Source organism: Columba livia, chromosome 2 (genome assembly GCF_036013475.1).
Source record: "Columba livia isolate bColLiv1 breed racing homer chromosome 2, bColLiv1.pat.W.v2, whole genome shotgun sequence".
Taxonomy (NCBI): domain Eukaryota; kingdom Metazoa; phylum Chordata; class Aves; order Columbiformes; family Columbidae; genus Columba; species Columba livia.
Window position 1 is genome coordinate 108,621,392 of NC_088603.1, and position 25,272 is coordinate 108,646,663.

The window sequence follows — 25,272 nt, forward strand, 5'->3', positions numbered from 1 at the left end:
TTCTGGAAAAAAATGCTGGAGATTTAATAATTCTCTGTATTATTCCATCCATCTAGATCAGTAACTTCTATACTATGCTTCCTGGTAACATTTGCCCTGAGAAAATAATGACAAAACAAACACATAAACCAGTAATGTCTTTTTATTAAAATACTTCTTAAAACACTCATTGTAATAAAATACACTGGCTGTTGCTGTACGACATTTGCATATACACAAGGCTTACAGCAAGCTCCAGGCAGCATTCGGAATTACAGAAAATAAGGCAAGCCCCAGAAAACGTGGATCCTCGCTGCTGGCTCTCAGGCCATGACACAGACAACCGTATTTACATGTTTGTGCCGTTCTCCACAGTGTTTCCCGGACACCCGTGAGGCAAGTTCCCCCCAGTCCCTCCCGCTCCCCACGCTTGCTGTTCCCTGGACTTGACCTGACAGGGAAATTCTGATGATGTAAGTGTCACAGTGTCACAGATCCATGGTGCAGCAGGTGCCTGACCAGAAACATCTGCCCTTTGTTTTTTTTCCTCCAAGAAGATTCTGAACTAATGTAACGTTTGCAATAATTTAACACGAACCTGAAGGATGCTCATGACCTGTAGCCATGCTCACTGTACGTCTCCTGTCTTGGTCAAGAATGATGATGCATCACCCTCCAGCCAAAATCAGGCACAACCAACTCTAATGTGTTCTTCCTCTCCATTCATTTTAAGAAACTCAAGCAGAAAAAAAAAAGACAATGTGAATTGTCAAATACAGGAAGAATGACTCCTTCGTGATGATATAAGTTTTTCTATTCATGTCTATGATTTTTATCACTTAATTGTAAGTTTAAGGCATGAAGGTATTCCATTTTCCACTAGCTCAAAACAATAAACATTCATCTTTCAAGTACTTCTTTACAGCTGAAAAAGAGACTGAAAAAACTAACATTATTCACAAGAGCAGATTTTTTTTATTATTATGTTTCATCTTATTGAAAGAACTGTATCATGAAAAAATATGAAAAAACATTCAGGCAAACATTTCAACAAAATAAATTTAAAATGACTGCTTTCATTTGTACATGGTACAGATAGATGTGACTAGAAAACAGTTTAATCCCTCTAGACTAAAGTTAGTGAGAGAAACATGAATAGTCAAATATTCTTTTTCTGTGTGTGCATATGTATATATGCATTAAAAAAATTTCAAGGAGTTAAAACCCACATGAATATAAATACCAAAAGCTGGTCGTTACCTACTCATACACTTTATTCTTGTACTTAGTACCATTATCAATGGAGACCTAACTGGGTCATAGTAACTGTCAACATATTAAAACCCTTACAGAAATGGACAGTGTTCTAAACTCAGAACATCCTAATTTCGCCTTTGTGGACACATCTTCCCTTCTCCAGTGACAACATTCCATGGGAGAAAAAAGAAAATTGTATTTCAGAATAAATATTAATGGCAAACTACTAAATGGCAACAGTCTTAGTGCCAACTGCTCAACTGGTAACTGTGTGCCACCTGCTAGTTCATGTCATTTCATTTTCTTTATTCATTTAGTCATTAAATCCATAAAAACCTTTCATGTTTCCTTTACTGGACTGAATGTTCAGGGACTAAGTGACCCTGAGAGGGACATGCAACTGCACTTAACAGCTTTATTTTGGTGCCTAAGAGAAGACTGAAAAGATATATATTTTTGAAATATATAAATTACACAACACAGGCTCCAATGTACTTATGAGAGCAGAGCAAATGAAACTTGGAAGAAAAGTGTCCCATTCATAGTGTTTTGTTGGGCAGCCCTTCTAAGAAGTTAGGATTTTATCCATGACAGCCCATGTGTTGAACTTGAAGAAAAAGCATTAATTTTTCTTTTTCGCCAAATACCATTTTCACAATAGAAGACTAAGCTCAAAAACTGGAAGGTAATAAAGACAAAAAACAAAACCAGAAAGCAAAAGCAAAAAACCCATCCCCTCAAAGAGCAACCACCTCCCACTGCCCTAGCAGCCATTTAATTATTTGTTGAACTTAAATGATGGGAATTTCATTACCATATTCTTAAGGTTTCCCTACTCTAAACTACAAGATATAGTACTACATTCCAAAAACCAGTATAGTCAATACTTTCAAATCAAAGGAAAACAATCAGAACAGCAAGGATGAGCATGGCTGTACCATTTGAGCAGAAATAAAGAAAAATAAATTTAAAACATAGTGATGAAACTTCTACTAGTTAGCCTTGCTTACATGAATTTTAAAAAATAAAGGAAAAAAAAAAAAGTTTTCAGATTTTATACATCTTTTTTTCAACTAGGTACATTTAATTGCAACCAGTAGGCACTCCACCAAAACACAGTATTTGCAATCCCTGTCTCTTTAACCGAGAGAGATTACTTTGGCCTCAGTATTGCTACACTACAATTTTTCTGCTTCAGAACATGCAGTTCATACATTTTACAGTTTTACTGCCATAGTCAATGCATTCTGGCCCAATACACTCACAGCAGGCGTTGTGAAACCATCGGTATTTGGATGCTCCCATGGACTCGCAAGAGATCTTGCACTGATGTATTGACATGCAGTCGTCAAAATACACCACAGTACACATGTGCTCTAAACCGAGAGGGGGAAAAAAATTGGTTTAAAGGGTCTTAAAATATTGTTAAAGGTTAGTTAAAAATTCATTAAATGTGCAGCTTTTGAAGTAGGATTGCAAATAGTCATGACAATGAGGCGTAAAGAAAAAAAGAGATGATAGTGAAAGCAGAGGGAAGAGAGAGAGACCCAAGGTGCAGTCTACCAGCTTCAAGTTTTCAGTGTCTACAACTCAACCTGCTGTCTGCTCTGCCTCTGGATTAATTTATTTCTACATATAGTCATAGGCAAGAATGTTTTTGTTGGGATTCTTCTGTGTCCCACAGTTATAAGGGACACCTTTTAAAGTATAAAGATGGGCTGTGCCAAAATAAAAAGCAAGCATGTGTCCTCTGAATGTAATATCTTTATCACCAAGATACCACTTTCACAGTTGCCAGCAGTAAATATGTGCTATCATTTAAAAGTTCAGTTTTAGAGAAGTTGTTTAAAAACCAACAAAATCCACTTAAGTGTAAACATTCTCCCCTATAACTCAACAATATTCTTAAACTGCATTAAATCACGGAGCTAGAAAATTGCACTTTCCTCAGCCTGAAACTGCACACTTTTTTCTTCTTTTTATAGCAACAATGCCAGCTCTACTACTAAGATTAAGAAACTCCTGCCTAAGCATCGACTTAATTCCTCTAATATCCATGTAGTTACTTGAAATGCCATGAAGTTTAGTGTTGCAACCTCACACTGGAGCTGAGGCATTCACCACAATTATGAAACAAAAACATCCCTCCCCAGTCTACTTCCAATTCTCCACTCTGACAGATTCTACCAACTTTCTTCTGTTCTGACCAGGTGATTACACTGTAACTTGTTTCATCCTCCAAAGGATCCTGATTACATCACATTTACCCAAATCTAACTTGGCATACTTTGGTTTAAAGCACAACCAAAAGCTGTCTGCAAACATAAATGTTCCACTTGCACCTATCAGACAGACTTGTGAGCGGGAGATGTCTTTCTACCCCATTACTGTTTATGGTGTGTGGATCCAGGAGAAACATAGTGATCTACTTTCCAACATGGATTAGAAAAACGTGCTCCAAACGTAAATGGTAAATCAAGACAGTGGGGTTTTTTTGAATTATTATGGAGATATGGAGAAGGGTGAGTAACTGAAGGACTCTTGGAGCAGTGTAGCTGTTCACCATAGTGTTTATTCAGTCTCTTATCTGTGAGTACATCTTGGAAGGCTGAAATGCACCAGAACCTCCCCTTCAAAATACTGGTGCCCAACAGAGCAGCAACCTCAGTAGTATTCATCTCTCAAGGCAAGCTACTAAGGTTAGGTCCAAAGGTGAGTTGAGGCCAACAGGGTCTGCATCACCCCACAAGCCATCAGATCTAGTCAGTTTCCCCAGAACCAACACAGTTGGCAAGGGACAGTACAATGTAGAGGAGAGCACAGTGTACCCACCAGCTTTTCTGAGGATGCATCTTCCTCCTTGACTACCCTTTTAAGAATTATCGTTTGTCAAAACATCTATGAGGGAACCCTGATCACTGCCAAACCATTTTACTATGACCTAAACAGCTACAAGAGGGTCACAGGACCTGCTGCCAGCCCACTGAAAGCAAGAGAGTATTAACTGCCTTGTTCAGTCTCTAACTGACACACATTTCTTGCAGACACCATATACAGTGCAACAGGCAATAAGGATCTTGGGGATATAGTGCAGACCCACAGCGGAAGCAAGTTTTCTGCTCCCAGGAAAGCTGTGCTGTGAGTAAAGCTGCAAGTTGTCCAAGAAACCTTGGAGTACCTGAAGGACCACTGGTAACGTCAACAAAATACATTGTGGCTGTGTAAGTCCTGTCTCATTCTTGGCCCTTTATAATAAGGCTGAGGCACAGCAACCAGAGGAAGAGTTCTCAGAGAACAAAACCACTGCCTGAAACCAACCAACGTATCTACAGCTTCAGTAATGATACTTGATTCACAGAGGGGAGAGGAACAGACCAAAACAGAAGTGTGTGCTATGGTAGCACAAGCAGAGTGAGCAGCCAGGTATACACCTGATGCACTCAGCCAAAGCTGAAAAGTGGTAGGGAGATGTAGCCACCACAGCCTCATAGGCAAGAATATACCCAGGTGCTGTGCAGCAGCTCCATCTTGTTATGGAGGATGCACAAGGACTTGACAACACTTCATTACCAGCAACAAAATACTAAGTTTGCCTGGATGCCAAGAAGGAGCACACAGCTTCTGTTCCCAGGAGGCCCAGGCATTCCCAGGTACCTGTTACCCTCACTCCTCACAGGAGGTTTTGAGTGGAAGTGCAAAGTGTGAGAAAGTAGAGGTGGGTCTCCAAGCAGCCTTCATCATGAGATTGAAGCACCAGTGTCCTATCAGTCAGCCAGTTCAGGGCTGGTATGCAAGCACGGGAACCTTACAGAAGCCTCTCTAAGAAGTATCTTTATACCCTCTTGCTTAATCACAGTTCACTCCTCTGATACTTTTTCAGTAGTTTTCTTCTCAAGTTTGACCTTAAATATCATAAGAAGGGTCAGTCTTAGAAGGTGTCAGCTGGAGGTATATAGCCTCTACCCCAAAACAGGCAATCCTGGCTAATCCAGAAAGACTTCTTGCTGCAAAATCAGCTTTTGAGATGCCATCTCCACCTCACTGTCCTAGTCTCTGGATCAGCTTGAGAAGGCAAAATCACTCATGGTTCTCTCTAGATAGTAGTGGAACAACTCTAAAGAAACCAGAGTACTCTCCAAAGGGTGGCCAGAAGTGCTCACTGCCATCATGTTGATCACTCGCAACATGCAAAGGAAAGCCTACAGTAGGTCAAGAAAGCTCATCAGGAAAGTTGTGCACACTCTGAGGTGGGTTAGCTGTTCCCAGCACTTGCAGGCTGTCTTCGCACCAGAGAATGACCAGCCCCCTCTGTGTTTGGAGAGATCTGTGTTCACCTTCATGTTAGACTCATCTGTGTCAGTACCAGTTCAGAAGTCCTAGAGAAGCCCAGATCATCAGGTAATGCCTGCTTGAACCTCTTGTGCAAAAAAGTGTGTGATTTCTAGGATGTAAAGATCACTAACACTGAAATGAGAGACTGAAGATGTCTCTTCTGGGGAAAGAGGCCACAGGACAAGCAGCACCAGGCCCATAACCCTGGCAAAACCAGATGACAGCAATTAGGCCTGCAAGACTGGAGAGACTGGTTACTCGACCACTCTCCCAGGACCAAAATTGGAACCAAAGCCAGACCTCAACCTTATTAAAGTGGCAGCAACAACCAAGGACATTAATCTTGACTGAGTGGAGAAGAAGGTTTATTTCCACCTACACACAAAATAAGTGAATTAGGTCCTCAGGGACCAGTCCAAAAGTGCTGTGAAGGGGAGAGGACAGACTGCACATAGCAGGCCAGAGCCAGCAGTAGGTCTGGCTGGTTCCCAGCAGCTCTCCTAAGCAGCTGGAGGACACGCTCCACTGTATATGCTACCAAACAGTTTCTGAAATCTTGCTGACTCAGAGACTTGCCAGGTCTGAAGGAGTCAGATCGGCCAGGGTGCGCTTTGTTCGTCACGGGACACTCCTGGTCCCTTCCTCAGCAGAGTCCCTGTGCCCCTATAGAGGATGAATTACTAAAAGCAGGAACGTTCCTCTCCTGAAGCATTAAATCCCGTTTTCTAGGCTGCAGAAACAGTTACACAGGGGAAAAAAAAGATATACACACCTACAGGCTCAGCTGGGATCCGGGAGAGTATTTAAATTGTTGCACAAACCTAATTACACTGTCATGACTTGGCACCCTCAGTGTACATAAAAAGGATGTTAACTTAGTGCAGTAACAGCTCTTTCATTTGCATTTTGCCCATTTTCACACAGTATGGACTACAGGCTATGGGTGCAGGGAGGAAGAAGATATGCAGCAGCATTCTTTTTTTTTCCCCAGAACATGAATTTCTCACTGTTTTTTTCCCTCAATTCATACTCAACAAAGGTTGTGTAGGAGAAACAACAATCAAGACTAAATTCAAAATGACCAGAAGAAGTGGACTCATGTTTGTATCAGGCTTTGCTATGATACTGCCTGTGCTGCAACTGAGATCGGTGTTGGTGCACTACAGAGGAATTTAGCAACTCAGAGAAAACAATTCAGTTCTCGTAAGTTAAGGAAAAATGCCTATCTACAAGATGAAAAAACTTTCCCAGTTAATAACAATTCCCCATATGCTATATTTGAAGTTAAAGGTGCTATGCAAGTTCAGTTGTCTGCTGGTCTGTTTATCAGTAGCTCTAAAAGTACTTTAAAAAAGTAACTCTATCCACCAGCCACAACATTTTATGCCAGTCAGAACTTATATAAAGAAACATTTAACAAAAAATAAAAACAACATCTTCCTAGTGTACCTACGGAGGAAGATGCCACTTTATGGGATTTCTGGCTCTCTCTCCTATCTGGCTGGTTCTACAGGGGGAACAGAAGCACAGAGTGGACGCCATCTCCCCCATGTCACCAAGCAGTGTAAGTCAGAAACCCTTAACTACAACACAGATTTTGTTTCATCAGCTGCCAAAAGATTATCTAGTTCCTCTCTCTCTTGCCAACATCCTGTCACCATCTGAAACAATTAAGCTTATTTAAACATCTGAACTCACAGTTCAGAGAGCTCTGAGGGTATCGGCTAAAAGTAAAGCAAAAAAGAATGAAGTATAAATGTAGCTCTAGATTAATAATCATCACAATCCTCTCTGAAACAGCGCCTCAAATGCCAGAAACTACTGATACAAAGAACGGCAGCAGCTCCAGCAGCGCATGCATGCTTTGGCAGCTAAAACGTTACAAGTCAATCCACAGGAGGAAAGGGAAGACACTCATTAAGATAATAGCGAGGAAGTTCAAGGTCTGGCGGCTGGGCTTGCGGCCAGCTGGGGCGAGAAAGGAATGCTTTATATCCCACCACACTCCACCTCCTCCCGGATCCATGAGTGCCCTCCCGGGGCCAGGGGCTTCGTGCCGCTCTAGGCACAAAGCTCGGGAGTTCCCGTGGCTGGGGCTGCTTTTCTTGGCACCCACCCAGAACTGTATAGGGCAAGTCCATCACCCTGGACCAGCTTAACAGCAATCCCTGCATGAACACACATTAAAATTAAAATGAGAGCTGTTGTTACGTGACAAGGGGTATTTGTAGGCAGTGCTTCTATGCATTTTGGGATGTATTCCAGAAGACAGCACAGACTACTGTCCCCGTATCAAAATCTACCTCTCATTAGCTCCTCTCCCTTTACAGGCAATGCAGTAGGCTGCTGCCAGAACACCATGTTGGAGTGAAGCATGCAAGGAGTCACAGAAGAACCTCAAAATGGAGGAGGCACAGCACTGTAAAGAAAACATAAAGCATCCATGTTCTTGCTCACAGGGATATCCCTTCAAATCCCTGAATGTCACGGCCTTGAAGACAACTGCTGAGCGAGTCACCCAAAGGATGACATTTGCAAAATGTGCCTGTAAGCTTAGCAGCGTGTTTGGGGAGAAGGAAAGGGTAAAGAGATGGTCTTCAGCTTATTTCACTACAGGCTATGGTTATTTACTGCAATTGAGCACACACACGCACAGGCCCACCCTCTGTTACAGGAGTTCTTCTAACACACCACAGTGACTTGATTGTGTGACCGATCTTTGCACGAGCAGAAACACCAGACTCCAGCAGCTTCCTGGGCTCCCTCTCTGTGCTGAAGCTCACAAAGCTCTTTAGCCTTTGACCTCCTACCGCTCCACCTTTTGGTTGCCGCTTCCCCAACAAACTCACGAAAAAAGTATTAAAACCAATGCCAGCCCAGAGCTCACACAACACCCAACACAAAAGGTACAATTCCTCAGTTGTCCTTGCTTCCACCATAATAAACATCAACTGACCCAGGCCAGCAGCCAACTCTTCTTTCCACCTTCTTTTGTTCTCAATGCACAAATCATCCATGTTTTTATAAGCAAAATTTAACATGACTTCTGAAAAAGCAGAGCACTACAAAGTTATTAACACTGTGACCAAAGAGAGACTCCTCAACAGGTTTACATATTCAGATACTTAAAAATATAGCAAATTGAAAGCCATTTTCTACCTTTCCATGTTCTTCACTGATCACTAAGACGGAGGAGGCATAGCCAGTGATTACAAGAACAGCTCTGACATTTATTTCTGCTCTAAGTGTCTACTGAAGCCCAAAAACCAGTGGCGTTTTGTAACTATTTCTAAATATAACTGTTGTTTTTGGACTACCATCATTCCACTGAAAGGTCTCTCAACCTAATATATATATTCTGATATATTCTCAGTAAATGAAACGAAGGAGACTTTTGAATAAGAAAAAATTGCAGTGTTATGTATTTGTCCATGTTAAAACTCAGAACCCCTCCACAACCTTGAGATGCAATTCAAATTCCACGTTTAATCCAAAACTATCATTAGCCCATCCTGTTGGTATGGTAGTAGAGGACTGTCAGGGAACAGCCATCTGTTACTACACCTAAGTACAGTGGGATATATTCAAGATTGTTCCAAGAATATTTTTTTTTCCAACTATAATTTATATCTTTAAATACGGTAGTGCTTGCACACAGGGCTTTTTGTGGTTTGCCATTTAACATGGTTTTCTGCATCATTCTCATAATGTCAAGCAAGTATTTTAATAACATCAAAGACATGAATGAGATTCTTTCTGACCATCTGGTTTCCCAGTTCTGGAATTAATTTATTTTTGTAACGTACCTTAACCAAAGGAAAATAGAAAAGTTGCCATTACGGTCCTATTTAACCAACTCCTACTCAGTCCTACTCAGAAACATAACTAGGTCAAAGGTTCACCATGGTATAGAAAAGCAGCACGTCCGTCAATTAAGGTATCTTTCACTGATAAGATAAAAGAGCCATTACAACAGCAATATATGGGGTTACTAATACTTAAAGTGCGTGTTGGGAAGGAAGCAAAGCATTAATTATGCTAGTAAATCAGATGTTATTTTTTCCCTGTTAAGCATGGAGCTCTTTATGAGCTTCTTTTAAGTCTGATGTATTGATTTGCAGCAAAAAGTATTTCAGGTTTAAGATGGAAACAAAGAAGCAGAGAGTATTTTTCTTATGCCACTGTTTCCACTACCTCAATCTTCTCATTTTCCCGCTGCCACCAGCAAACAATATTCTGAAGTCTGTGCTCTAAACTAAATGTGAGAATATAAAAAAGTTGATAGAAAATAAGAGCAATGAGTCGTAAGTTAACAACCCCCCAAATTGCTTGTTTTTAAGATTGTCTGTCACATACCCCTCGTCAACACAGAGAGCGATCTTGTTAATCTTACTCAGTTTTACTAAACATACAAACTATCTTTCTAAAGAGCTCAAGTTATGTCAACTCAGATGAAAAAAATAAACATCTCCTCCAGTTGCAGTGGTTTATAGCACATGGCTATCTCAGACCTCTGAAGACAAGCATTTTAGTTGCCTGCCCCTGCAAAGATACATGATTTGGATCCAGTTCTTGGTTTGTCCTGTCTCCTAGATATAGGTAACTGCTTCACAGTCAAAGAACGTCCCATGCCAGAGCACATGAAATATCGTGAACAAACTACCTCATGCCACAGGAGGAATTATAGAGATAACAAACTCCTGTGGTTCAGTGTCTCCTATGACCATTAGACATGTTAACACCATCTTCCAAGTTCCTCACTACTTTTGCCTCACTCCTTTTGTTAGGTCTCGCTCAAAATTAGACTGAACTTTTCACGCTTTTTTATGGGAAAAGAAGAAGAGAGCACAGACAAGCACAGAAGACGCACTGAGGAGGCTCCTGGAAGAGATAAGAGGAAACGCTAAGAATTTAGACACTACACTCATTACCTTTGTCATTCGAGTAAGATGTGTGGACATTGTTGCTTGGAACAGAGACATTTTGATGCTGTGGCTGGTTCACTGTTTCTAAAAAGGAAACGAGGTTCTCGTGGTGTGACAGTTCTTCTGCCACAGGGAAGGAAACAATATTCCAGTTCAGCTGAGTATCCCCTTCTGTCAGCGCCCGGAAAAGTGAAGGAATCGGTTCATGCAACTCCTCGACGGTGCTCTTGGATGTTGGAGGGGTGTCGCTGTAATTGCGGGGATTGCACATACCTGCAGAGGAGTGAAACAGCAAGTTACACAAAACTCCCTAAACTCTTCTTCTTTAAACAGGCTGGGAATATTCAGAAAATTAAAACTGCTTTTTTTGCTAAGCAGAACTGAGCGTTTTATATATGTGTATATATATATCTCCCACTCTTAGCTCAATAGCAGAAGTGCCACCAAATACAGCAGGATGAGCTTTCCATAACAGCAGGTTTCAGATCTCTGCAGACTTCCACAAAACACACCTGCGACTTGTGAGAGCCAAACAAAAAGAAAAACCTAATCTACACGGCACTTTGCTTCCCTTTTTATGCTAGCATCGCAGTTCAGAGTATGAAGAGTTCAACGAGAGGTTTGTTTCCCCTGGGAAAAGAGTCAAAGCACAGTAAAATCGATCGTAGCATAAATCTGGAATGAAAGGTTACGACTGAAGGAAGATAGTATCTTGACAAGTCCTGAGGTACATGAAGCTTTTGATCACAATTCAAGTATTCGATCTCATCTGCTGCAGCAGTGCACTAGATCTTACTAGTCATCTGCCAGAGATGCAAAGATCACTATCAGGAGGGAGCAAGAGCCTCAATTACTTTACCTGCTTAGAGACAGCTCAGATGAACCTTTTTTGCTACTTAATTGGAGGGGTCATTGCAGGCAAAATGCTTATTTCCAGGTTACCCCTTCCTTATTTGTTCAATGTCTTTTGTGGTATCTCTTTTGAAACCTTGTAATCCTCTTTACCACTTCCTGCAAAATCCTTTTGTAATGTGCAATGCAGGAGCCAGTTTTTCATTAACCATTTAAACACTAACATTTATTACCAACAATGAAACTGAAGGGTACCTTGATTTAATCCAAACATTGACACAAGCAAGATTAAAAAGAAAAGTTGTATCTGCACATGTATTTAAAATCAGAAGCCATAAAACACTATTAGAAGTCACCTGTCAAAAGACAGACAAATCCATTTTCCTCATGTCCACCTGGATATGATTTTGGGTAGTTTCACAGATACAGTTTTAGACAGCTACAGCTGCAAAGCACATCAATTCTTAAAACCTCTTGTATCAAAGTGATATGAGACATAAATCTTCAAAGTCTACTGTCCCATACAACTAGAGAAGCGTCTCCTGCCCTGCAGGCACATTAGGACGCCAGCTTCAGAAATCACGTTTAACTAGAACCTCATACAAAACCACAATCTTTTCAATCTAAGTATATGGATTTGCATAATGAACAAAACAGAGTGAAGTTTGCCCATGACGATTAGCATGAGATCTTGCAAATCTTAAGCAAGCGGTTAGCATTACCAGCACTTAACAGAAGGAACAACACAAGACAGTCTGCTCCTATAAAAAAAGTGAGCCTAGCATTAGGTAGGAAAAAAGTGCCTCTCCTCCAAACATCAGGTCACACTAAAAAATTCCACTTAGGCAAACTTCCTAGCAGAAACCATTATTTTCCTACTCCTCTCAACTAGGTTTGTTTGATCCTAGACTCACTGCTTTAGTAAAGAAAATTATATCCCTGCATTATCAACTTCCACTAAGCGCTTGGAATACTCACCATACAATCGTAATAAAGGATGCCCACCAAAAATTTAACTAGGAAGATATCAAACCAGGTAGGAGTTTGGAACATATACATCAAGAGACATATACCTTCCTTGATGTTATTGTATCAATGCTGTGAAATTGAAACTAGTGAGCCTTTCTGGAGGCCCCTGCTGTCAGGTTCAATTCAGAAAATAAATTCCACCAATAAGAAGGACACACAGGAAAACAATAAAATCAAGATTGTTTATCCAATTATTACAGAATGTGTACAGTTTGTCTACATATCAATCCAGTATGAAAAAATTATCTTAAGATGTTACCAAGAAACCATTGCTCATAATTTAATGGGTAACTGCTCATTCCATAAAGATCCTTCCCTCTTACTATTTTTTAGAAGTATTTGAATTGTAATTATAATTAGAATAATTTTAATTTTATTATAATTACAATAATACAGTGGCTTAGGTTAAAGCAAAAATAAAAAAGCTTCACTTAAGAGCAACTGTTAAAGAATAAACATGTCTACATTACTGCTTTGGAAGCCAATGACTTAAGACAAAACTTGAGAACCAGAATTTAAAAAGTAACAAAGCCATTATGCTAGAGCTAGGTTGCCTGCAACTGAAGGAAATACAAATGTATTCAACTGTAACAAGCCATAAAATATTCCTTTCAGTTTAAGTATTTTTTCCTTCTTTTGTCTGCTGTTCTTACTCATCTCTCTTACTACATAGCTGAGATTTTAGCCAGCCCACAGAGCTGTATACAGTCTCAATCCATCTTTCTTGGATGGGAAGATGCAGAAATGGGCTGTTGGAATGATGGAAGTAGACAAGACTGTCTATAAAGGACTAGAAGGGCTTAATCCACAAAGCTGAGAAACAGTAGAGAAAAGAGGAACTTGTCACTCTCCTACCTCTTGTGTCTTTGCCCCTGCCAGAGCAGGGAGAGAATATCCCCACAAAACACAGGGCATCAACTGACCATAAGTAAAGTTAATGCTGAAGAGCAGGAGGTAATTCCTGACCTCAGAGCAGAAATGACCCAAAAGACATGAAAATATATCGGCTTTTACATCAGACTTGATCAGCTTATAAAGAGACTTAAATATCAGCTCAAGTATCAGCAAAGAACCATTTCCAGGAAGCCAGGCACGGCACACGCTTCTCTCTCCTCATCTGAATAAGGCTATAGCAATGACAACCCTACACAGAAAAGAAGAATTCTTTCTGAATAGGGCCGTATCACAAAACCGACAAGGTCTGAGGCACCCAGAGAACTATCTGGAGTTTTAGTTTACTCAGTAGTGGGACACTGAACCTAAAATATCATTAATCTCTCTCCTGAACAGCACCATGAGAAACAGCAGCAGAACAGTGAGCAATCTGCAGATTTAGAGAAACACGTGTGTGTGGACTTGACTCTTCCTCTTCACAATCCCACAAGGTGGGTTCTTCAACTCCATGGAGGAGACTGGCACACTAAGCCTGGCTTCCTACATCAGATAATGGTTCTGAACTAGGGTAATAACCTATTATCTGATTCCCCACCTCTGACTGAACATGACAACAGCACACTTTAGTATTACATTACAACAATCGAGAAGACATTGGAACTGTAAAGGGGAGGAGGAAAAAAGGAGATATATATATATATATACAGATATATATATATATATATTTCACTTTTCAAGGAGCCCATTAAAACATTTCAGATCAAACAGGAAAAACTAACTCTAGGGTCTCTTTCTAAATGTATATCCTCCACAGGTGCAGGGGCTGAAAATACTTTATGCCATTGGGAAGACTCACACGTGTGCAGAACGATGCTACTCCACTGCTTACCGAAAGACAGTAATGCAAAGGGAAGCCAGACAGAACCAAGCAAAACCAGGATGCCAGAAAATGTATTCACATCATGATGGAACAGGAGAAGCAATGGACTGTGCTGAAGAGGAGCATTTTGAAGCTAATCATCTTCACGAATTCACCAAAGACCCAGCCAGCCAAAGAGACTGAGACACAACAATCAGGACGCATCCCCTTCATGGAAGCCAGGTGGATTCTGGATGGCAGCAGATGGAGACTTACAGCAACCACAGGAGGATTAAGCTTTCAATACCTTTAAAACATGAGACAAAACTAGAATATATCCCCCTTAAGCGAGGTCAGCATTCACTTGCAGAGATCTGGGAACTCTGAACACTACCCGTCAGTAGTAATGCTGTTCTTGTTAAGAGTGTAATCTAACCCTACAATGAGAATTTGTATGCCTCTTTCTTCAACAAACAGCTCTTTTTGCAAATACAAGAATGACGAAAATGTTGGGCCATGCACATTTACTACTAGTCCCAAGGATTCAAAATGGAACTCAAACCCAAAATTGTCACTGTGCGGTATCTGTCAATCCATTTTACAGATGGAAACCTCCATACAGCATCTAATCCCATGAAGCAGGTGCTGCATAGTTTCCTCAAGATGACAATTCAAAAAGGAGTTTATGTTTTAGAGACCAAATTAAGAGTTGGTTACGATGACATAAACCAAGCAAAATCTGGACTACCGTCACCCCCCACTCCACAGAGCAGATAGAGCCTTCAGATGTTTGGTTCCCCACAGTAATTTGTTCAGTACACACAGAATGAGCTGCAAGATGTTTAAAGCACAGATTCTCTCCCGATGTTTTACTTCTATTATAAGACTGTGAGCTCAGCGTGTGGCAGGAGGAAGCAATTAAAAAAAAGAAAAAAGACAAATTCAGAGAAATGCAAACTTACCAACACAGTCACAGCACTCATCCCAAAGTGTGCCCAGGCAGAGCATGCACTCCTTACAGCAGGAACAGTTTCCTTCCCCAGGGCGGCACTGACACAGCTCCTGGAAACAACAGAAACTCATTACACCACAGCAACCCCAGATGTAAAACGCTAACATGGCAAAGCAATTCTTCTTCAAGCCGCAACTCAAATTACGGCATTAAAAAAGCTTAGTACACTAATACAGTGAGTAAACGGTAAAACAGTTCCAGCCAAAGAACTGATCTTAGTTTACAAAAGGATTTTTTTGTAAGTTGTTTTTTTTTTTTTAAAGGTGAAATTCTGAAGGCAAATCTGAACTCAGCATTTAAAAGAGAAAAATATCCTATTCATGAGAAGGGTGTGTGCACTTCTATGTATGCCTGAATATACAGGTTCTTTGAATGTTTTCCCCATCACAACAGGAAATTCAAATGATATCTCTTTATATATAAATAGTGCACATACGTTATAATTTAGTTTAAAAAGGAAGCTACCACAAGCAGCATGTGCAAACTCAAGAAGAGACATGACATCTACCATCACACCTATTCGTGGATTCTAAAAGAAACTTATTTGGTTAAGTCACCTGACCACAGGATTTTGTGCATCTCTGGACACTTGTTACACATTGCTCTACATCTGCAATATTAGTGACCAGATTATTTTTTTTTCCCCAGGTCCAGCTGACTCATTTTTGCTATTATGAAAACAACCTTCTCCCTCCTTCCCCCCTGACTCGACGCTCTGGGATACTTCCAACACTGCTGGAGACTCTAGAAGGTGAAACGGTATGCACACACATTTTTCTTTAACTGTTATTAAGCTAGAAAAATAGAAAAGGCATGGTAGCAAGAAGACAAACCTTTCCCTTCATGTTACCAGAAGGTTTACCAGTCCTGCTGAAGACACTGTACTTGTGAACCTCAAAGCACGGAAAAAGCCTACACAGATGAAGGAAATCTAAAACCAAGGTGGTCTCCTTCCCTCTAGCTCAAATCCATACTAGTAATTCCAGTTCAGCAAAAGACTGTGGCTACATGATGATAATATCTGGGCTTGAATTACACTGTAGTGCAAAACATGGACAGTCAAGGAGTCATATTTGGTTGTCCTGTCTAAGAATTTGGCTTTGATGACGTCTGCCTAACTATCACGTTACGCACAACTGGTGAGAAAACAAAATCCCGTTACTGGAAACACTGACCACGGGATCCTTTCCACTCCCAGCTTTACTGGAAGAGCCGCTGGCAAATCTCTGCTACGCACTGGAGCAGGGAGAAGATGACGTCCGTCCCTGCTCTTTGATCCCGTTCTCCACGGGCAGGGGAGGGACACACCGCGGCGTGGTTGGGAGATGCACGCAGACAGGAGGGACGGGCAAGAAGACGGTTTAGCACCAAATTCTCCTAACCTGGAGTCACTAACCGAGGCTCCACCACAGGTAACCACAGCTGGGTCAGGGACAGCACTCCTTCCAGGCAGACACAAACAGCACCTGCAGCGACTTTTTGTAGCGCCTTAGGAAGAAGCTGAGAGGGCAAAACTCCACTTTTTAAGTAACTCTTTGCCTGCTATTAAGAAGCATCAGGTAGGGAAGAAAGGAGGCATTTTTACACCAAACATCAGGAGTGCGTTTGCTAGGCAAGGTGCTGAGATGCACCTGACCATGTACGACTCTCCTTCTCTCTCTATTCTGCAACACGGACAACTACAAATGCCCACAGGCTGCTGGGCTGCACAGGGATGAACCTGCTCTTGCCCCAGCTCCCGTGGGCCACAGAAGACCAAGGAGTCCACGAAAGAGCAAAGAAGGCTTTTTAGAGGGGGAGGCCACAGTGAGGTCCAGCTGGGACATGGCTTAAGACAACAGCAAATGAAGCTGCAAGGCTCCCAGTTCTCGACTAAAACTGAACAAACTCCTAAACTTGCTGCAGACGTGCTACGATGCATTAACACAGTAGCAAATCATCGATTTGTTGTTTTTCCATCCACTGCATGTCAGGTCACAAACCTTCTTGAAGCCAGCAAAGGAAACAAGTTTGCAAACTGCTGCATGTTCTGTGTAATGCTGAGAAATGCTGTTGCCTGCACAGCTCAATGTGAACTGTTTGCCCTGCTGAGTGAGTGAGCGTGAACTCCTGCTCCCCATGTGTTCCTGCAACATGCAATCTTAATAAGTCCTGAATCTTTATTTACAGAGTGGAAAACTACCAAGATTTTTTACTTTTTAATCCTCAAAGTTTATTAATGTCACCTATTACTATGCTGTTCCCAAGTCAAAAAGGAAAAACAGGCTCCTTAATAAAATACACAATTTTTTTCCATAAGAGAAGACACCACAAACTTAGAAAGATGACTTATGTGAATGAATGACGCATTTCTAAAATATTTATCTTACCGTTTGATAAACAGATTGTGTCAGCCTTGAGAATTAAAAGCCTGAATAAAACAACTTGAAAACCAACCATGAGTAAATTACTGTTATCTTGGCCACAGTATTAACACATATTAACATTAAAAATATCCTACATATTTGTTCTTCAACAGTAAAACTGGGCAAACAACTTGATAGTTATTAAAGACATTGCAACACCAACAAGCCAGTATGTGGGAGGAAGTGATTCTCTGTAAACTATTAAATGTAATGTACAAATCAAAGCCAGAAAATTCACCAAATTTAAGTTGTTTCAGTTTTATAGATTGTATTGTGTAAGTCTAAGAGTATTCTCACTGACTGAAACGTAACCGTAAATTATACATTTGCAACAAAATAAAAAAGTCCTGCTTAGGTTTGATATGCATAAGCACTAACTTGGGACAGCACCATTATACCTACCAGTATTTTAACAACCTTATTTTTATAAGGAGGGCTTATGAGTGGTGTATTTTATAATTTTATTTTCTATTTTTACTTCTATTTTTTTTCCCCTAACTTGGAAAGGGAGGAGGGAAGAAAGAGCAACTTAATTAGCCCTCTGCAGAGTTCTCCAGCTCCCTCCTTCTCAGAGTTTGACTGTCTCTTCAGGGCAATAACTGTATGTTTTTCCATGTATGTGTTTGCACATACGTGGTTTCCTTAACCACTCTTGAGTCCTTCTGCCTGACTCATCCACGCTGGATATTTGTACAGGATATATCTTTTTAAAAGAATGCTTACATGAGACGTGGGTGAAGCAAGGCAGAATGAGAAGCGTTCCTTGTTGATAGCTGGGGGTGGTGAGGCGTCAGTGGAAGAAAATATTACTCATAAGTGAACTTGGCAACTTCCCAAGCTGAACTACCGAAGGTGCATTGGAGAATGTATTTTGCTAGGCAAGAAATAAGCCTCTCAGTCTAAAAATACAGCATTAATAGGAAGCAGGCATGTTCATAAAATAAAGATAGTTCTGCTACAGAGAGCAAATAAAGATTTTTACAAGCTATTTAATATCTGCATTTTTTCAAAGCTTTTTTGAAACAACATAGACTATTTTCTCAGTGCAGTGAGAAATAGGACCTGAAGGCACTGGCAACATCTTCACAAACTGGAAGCGGGAGCAAAAGAAAAAGAGCTAATGTTTTTTCCTTGAACAGTTTAATAACAGAAAATCTCCTGGAAGCAAACCAGCCAGAACTGTGTTGTTAATCCAACTGCATTACGTACTACATACACACTGAAATTAATTTTTAGATGTCTAGGGCCCTGAAATCAAGGAGTGGTATTTATTTCATACCACCGGGCTAAAAAGTCTTGGAAATCCTTTCAAGCTGACAAGTTTGTACACCAGATTAACAAGGAGGTGAAGACAAAGATGAAGAGAGATTTTAATCAGAATGATAGCGCACCAGCCAAGTTGACTGCAGGCATGTAGCGTTCAGGAGATAAAACTCTGTATTCTCCAGAAAACAAGTCCTCTTCTGGGGGATCCGAAATCCAAGCCTGACCCACAGCACTCTTTGGCTCCTACGCACAGCAGCAGCTTCCAGAGCTGTTGGAGATGACACAGCAAAGCTCAGCCCCCAGCACAGCACGGACACACCAGCCAAGCCTGATCCTGCAGGTAGCTCTGCACCGCCGGAGACAGCCTGGGACTCGCCTCAAACCCATCTGCTATGAACAATGGTGGGAACGTCCCATCCCAGAGGTTTCTGCCTTCAAGGATTTCCTCCATGTTGCTGGGACACAATATACGCCTCTGCTCCGCCCAGCGAGCGTAACCGGCCTTCTCATCTCCTCCACACATGGAAACATCAAAACAACCCGTGCATCCAAGCCAACAACAGATGTGCACGAATAAATGCTGCAATATGCACGGTGTGTGCAACCAGGGCTCGGTGGCCTACCTGCAAAGCAAAGTCAGAGTCGGTTCTTGATATCAGTGCCCCAAACCCAGAGACGTGGGAAGGAGCGACCTCCAAAGGCTTCAAGTGAACTGATTTTGTGGTTCCACCCTGCCTACACTCCCAAGTCTTATCCACAATTCCTTCAACAACTATAGGAAGCCGCAAAGGGGTTTTTGCGGAGGCTAAGGTTATGCAGAGAGATGTCTCAAACTATTCTCTTACAGGTTTTTGCTTACAGAAAAATAAGGAGTACAAGGGCACCCATGCAGCCAGAGCCTCAAGATGTAACAGGAAAGTTGAATGCATGCGAGTTGTTGATCTTATGCTCTCTCTGTTGTGGATCTAACAAAATAAATATTTATGTAGGGACCACCCTTACGCAGAACAGCTCCTAAGGAGTTGCAGTAATGACTGTACTGAGTCCTAGCCATGCTGGCAAAAATATTTATGTTAACCGTATGCTTTTTGAGAGGGATCTTTTGTCTCATTATGTCTCTATATAGGCAGCCTCACTTTCTGCACGCAGATGACAAACATTCACATTCTGTTTGCCCCCTCCAAGTGACATCATCTTGGTTTCAAGCCACGGATTTTGCTGAACCAAAACAGTTTTAAAAACAGGTGAGGAAAAAGGATCATGAGATAGTCAAGCAAAATCACAAAACACAGCATTTTAAGTTCAGATTTTTTCAGAATAGTTTAGAGAGGCAAAAAAAATCACACGGATATATTCTACTTGTATGCCTACCAAAGAAATAAGAAGCACTTCATACAGCAGTGCAGCACTTCTGACACAACAGTGCTGAAGATTAATTAAAAAAAAAAAGCCAAGAAGAAAGACGACAATTGCTTTAAGTGAAAGCCTTAGCAGTATTCATATCCACAATCAGACTAGTCTGACCTGATCTGTTCTTCTATGAAGAATGAATACTGACTGGTATGTCAGGCCTGTTCGCAGGAAGGGAGCAGGCAGAGGGTGGAAAGGAAGGACTCCAGTAGCAGTAACTCCACTTCTCCTGGGCTGTACTCTATTCAGACTAGCTCATAAAAACAGAGTTTAAATGCTGGGTGCCTCAAGCCCGACTCAGTAAAAGTGATGACCTGGGAAAGAGACGTCTGTGCTTTCAGGGATGGTGGACTCCATCAGCAGCACAGGAAAAAAAGACAATACATCTCTCCTGTTTTCCCCTTCATCCGGACCAACAGCTTTCCCCCAAATCAACAAATTTATACAACTGCACTTGCTATTCGAGCACCTCATACATCCATCCTACTTTTTAAAGGTTTCAAGCCTAGGTGTGATTTGAAAAAGCGCAACAGAAGGAACTTGGAAGCGCATCAGTTTGTCACAGTGCACAATGCCCAACACACCAGCAAAACCGCTGTTTTCTTTGAAAAGGTAAAAGTCAAAACCAACTTTCTTGCTTCTGTATTTAAAAGCTCTATAGATCATGGTAGGGCCAGGAGAAGCAGCAATTTTTGTTTCTAAGCAACAGCAGTGCAGAAGCCAGAGAGGAGAGTTCAGCTTACAGTCAGTCTTCATTCCACAGGGTGGATTTGTGAATCTGGCAAGGATTTTTATTTGTATACCAGACAAATTTTATATGGAAGTCAATGAAATGAAGTAAACGTGGAAATGCTTCATGCCACTTCTGCATCACTTTTCAGGCTGTGAGTAAGCACGCCAGCACGTTACTGGCATATGATAATTGTGCTTTTTGCTTTTGCATTTCCAATCGACAAAGAGGCAGTAAGAAACAATTTATTTTAACAAATCTGCAACTGGCCACATGCAGGTTCCTTTTTTCAATATGAGGTCAATAAATAAATACTTGGTAGTTATCAGAAGTGCTTGCAATTTTACTAGAAAAGGCCCTTTTGTTCTATTGCACACCTCTTAACTCCTGCTATGAGAAGAGCAACCTGGTCTGAGTCTGTTTCCTTCACTGCAGACAGACACACAATGAGTCAAAAGCAGCATCTGGATTTGAGTTTAACATCCATCATGTACCAGCTCAACTCACAAGTATTTGGTTTGTGAGGTCTGGGGGTTGGTTGTAGTGGTGTGGGGCTTTTTGTTTGTTTGGGTTTTGTTTATTTGTTTGTTGTTTTGTTTGGGGTTTTGCGGCTTGTTTTGTGTGTGTGTGTGTGTGTGTGTGTGTGTGTGTGTGTGTGTGTGTGTGTGTAGTGTTTTGGTGTGGTTTTGTCTTTGTTTTGGTTTTTTGTCAGGTAAATCCACATGCTTTCAGAGCTTTCTCATTACCATTAGCAGCCATAGGACTCTCCTGATCAAAAATCTTTTCCCAGGACACCTCAGGACTCTAGCACCAGTTACACCCATATTCAAGTGCTCTCATGTGAGCTTTTAGACATGTTTTCACCAACCATACAAAGCTTATACTACGGGGAGCATCAGGCATCAACTACCGACCCTCTGCATGGGCCAGGAGAGTTAAGAGCGAGCACAGATTGCAAGTAAAGGGAAAGGTCTCAGACAGCTGTGGGAGCATTGTAAGCACATTTGAACTGCTGGTATTGGAGATATCTATAAAGAACCATGCCCTACACGAAGCTTTCTAATAAATGTGTATTTTAAATTGCCCCTTGTTTGTAATATCACTAATAAAGAAGAAAGAGACTGAAAACTAACAGTGTGGCTGGTAGTGGGTTCTAACAATAACCCAGCAAGCATAAGCCTTGATTTGAAAAGGCTTCCATTAAAAGAAAAAAAAAAAAGCCCACATAAATATATAAAGCAGTTGTTAATCTGCATTTCCATGTGCAGAAGACCATAATTAATTTCTTTAAAAAACCCCCACTATTTAACATCAAATACCGTTTGCTTGTATCACTGGATCTTTTTCAAGGCACACGTCAGAAATGCTTAAAAGCAAATAAAGGAAACACAGCTCGTACCTGTATCAGGCATTTACTGACATCGCTAGCACAGAGGGCCTTATTGCAGCCTGTTGACGACTGGATCCACAGCAGGAACAGGAGGAGAGCGACCGTGGGCGCCGTGACGTACTGTGACCTCATGTTTCCTCCAGGTGAGCAATTTTCACAAGTACTTCAACCAACACTGAAATAAAAAACAGCAACTGAAAAGCCTATTGGAAAAAAAGTTAAACCCCACTCCTCTTCCCTTTTGCAGGTCCTTCAAAAAAAGAGTTCGTCATTTGGGAAAGAAAAACAAAAGAGTCAAATTGCAGTGCTTACCAATAAATCCAACCCCTCCTCCACCAAACTTAGTTATTTGAAGCTTTCCGCTCTTGCACCTTTGGATTAGAACAGCAATAAACTAAAGGTGGATGATCTCTAGTTTGCAGTCTCAAATACAATACCGTATAAAAAGTGACAATACAAAAAATGCCTTAGAAAATCCACCAATGAAGATGTAATTCTGCAAATGCACAAAGCAGACAGATCGGTTTTGTGTGTAATACCTCCCCAGGCTAAAGGTACACACAGGTGTCTAGGACCAAAGATCCACAGCAGCCTTTTTACAACAAGTGTAAGGTAAGTTGCCATGCCATCTTTAATGCTGACAGACAGTTGTTTTCACACTGACAGATGTCACACAGGCTTTCAATTCAATCACAGAGTTCTTAATTTTTTTAAAGAAAAAAAGCACCGGAGACTTTGAACAACATAACTTTGAAGAGCCTTGCAAGTGTCTGCAGTCAACAGGAGAGGAGCAGCTGCTACTTCAAACAGGCAGAAGAACTGGGTTTGTTCAAAGCATTCCACCTTTCTCCCTTTGTGAGACCCAGCTTCTCGGCGGGTGGTATTTGTTACAAACACAGCGTGACAGTGACGCGACAGCGAGCTCCTACTTGCACTTACCATGTCAACCCAGAGGACCCTATTGCACTAGGCACTGTACCAATATATAATAAAAGGCAGCCCATGTTTGGGCAAGCTTAGAGTGAGCCTGTATTGTTCTCATAAGAGGGGGAAAAAATGCTAATGGGGGACTGGATTTCTTTCTGTATCCAGAAATGTTTTTCTGCTTCATGAACCAAAAAACCCAACACTCTCAATGAACAATATACAGACATTAAAAAGTAGAAACACAAGACAGTGTGCAAATAAGGCACGATTGGGACATTTAAAATCTGTGCCAGATTAGTCTTTCTTACAACTATTATTAAATACTTCTGAATCCCTCTGCATTGGGCGCACCACCATCTGTACCCACGCAGGACTGGGAGGGTCCCCCTTGCACCACCCGAGGGCACGTGTGGAGCACACGGGCGCCTTCCCCCCACAAGGAGGTCCCCCCCATTTATTGTCCCCACGAAGCAGAGCAAATAAAAGTTTCCCTCCCACTAGAGACGGTGCAAACCCAAACCCACGGGGCGCTGCACGATGCTTGGGCTCGATGGGCGATCCGGGCGTGTTTGGACACCGCACCGCAGCGCTCCGACAGCGGGCTGTTGTGTAAAAGGCTCCCGAGGAGCGGAGCCGGAGCGATGCCGTTTCCAGGAGAGCCCTGCTCGGATGCACCGGACGCGTCCGTGCCCCTTCCCCTCAGCTCCCTCCACCGCTGTGTTTTCGTTTCACCGACCGCGGCTTCCCGACACTTTTCCTCGGCCTCCCCCTGGAGCACGACCCCTGCTCTCCCCCAATCCTCCTCCTCCCGCTCCTGCAGCCGCCCCAGCGGCACCGGTTCCCCCCAGCCCCGCTCGGCATCGCTCCCACCCGGCGCGGAGAAGACCCCAAAAGCCCGTCCGGCCGATCAACCCGCGTTCGGCTCCCTCTCCCCGCCGCCTCCCGGGAGGCCCCAAAGATGGCACTGCCAGGAGTCCGGGAGGCCGGTGACAGGGAGCGCACCCCCCTGCCCAAGCGGCCCGGGGCAGGCGGGGCCCCGCACCGCCAAAAGCCGCCCCTCCTGGCGGTGGGGGTTCGGCCTCCTCCTCCGGCGGGCAGCGGGGCGGCTGCGCCGAGCCGCACCGAAACTTTCCTGCCACAAAGAAGCAGCCGCGGCCCCGCTGCCGCCGCCTCCTCCCCGGCCACCGGCTCCATCCCGCCGGCGCCGCCGCCCGCACCTCTCCCTCCGCGCCCCCACCCCCGCCCCGCCGGACTGGCTCACCGGACTGCGCCGCGGGCCGGGCACCCCCCGCTCCGCCGGCGGCTCTCGCTGCTCCGGAGGAGGCGGCGGCGGCAGCAGAACCGCGCGCCTCGGCCCGCTGCTCCCCCCTCGGCCGCAGGCAGCGCGGAGGCGGCGGCGCGGCCTCGCACCGCCCCGCCTCGGGGCACCGTCAGGCGCCAGGACCCTCCCCCCCGCCGCCGGCAGCGAGTCCCGGGACCCTCCGCCCCGGCGGGCGGCGGCTGCGCGGAGCGGGGCGGTGGGGGAGTGGAGGCTGGAGCCGGGGGCTGGGAGCTTCGTGCTCCGCTCTGCCGGGAGGGACGGGAGCGGAGGGGCAAGGCGGAGGAACCTGCCGCCGCAGGGGCTGCCAGGCGGCCGGCGGGAGGGCGCTTCTTCCGGCGTGAGCGGCTCAGCGTCCCCTTGGCCACCCGACTGCGAGCGGGGGAAAACGCCGAGGTTGTGCGGGGAGCGAAGTCAGCCCGGGGGAGCTGCGGAGGGAGGGACAGAGCGCAGGGTTTCACCCCGCTGCTGCGGGACGGGAGGGCGCCTGGGGAAGCCCGCGCACCAGAGGCTGCGGGCAAGGCGTGAGAAGGAAGAGAGAACGCAGGGAAAGCCGCATCCAGCGGGGTTCGCGGCTCTGGGGGCCCCGGTGCAGCGGTGCGGGAGAGCGGCAGCCCGGCGGTGCCCGAGCAGGTGTCCGGAGAAAGAGGCGGTGGCGGAGAGGCTGGGGACGGGCAGGAGCAGCCT

At 43.3% G+C, this 25,272-nt stretch overlaps 1 protein-coding gene across 2 annotated transcripts; it reads right to left on the reverse strand.

Moving 5' to 3' along the window:
- Nucleotides 1-124: 124 nt before the first annotated feature.
- Nucleotides 125-24,713, reverse strand: TWSG1 (twisted gastrulation BMP signaling modulator 1). Of its 2 annotated transcripts, none has more exons than XM_065053156.1 (5): nt 24,529-24,713; nt 22,350-22,515; nt 15,090-15,189; nt 10,500-10,766; nt 125-2,612 (listed from the first exon to the last, which is right to left on the reverse strand). In XM_065053156.1, the coding sequence occupies exons 2-5, from the start codon at nt 22,470-22,472 to the stop codon at nt 2,431-2,433; spliced, it is 672 nt and encodes a 223-aa protein (XP_064909228.1). In that variant the 5' UTR covers nt 22,473-22,515; nt 24,529-24,713; the 3' UTR covers nt 125-2,430. The 2 variants fall into 2 exon arrangements, with proteins under 2 accessions (XP_064909228.1, XP_064909229.1); XM_065053157.1 differs by lacking the exon at nt 24,529-24,713 and adding an exon at nt 23,792-24,055.
- Nucleotides 24,714-25,272: the final 559 nt, after the last annotated feature.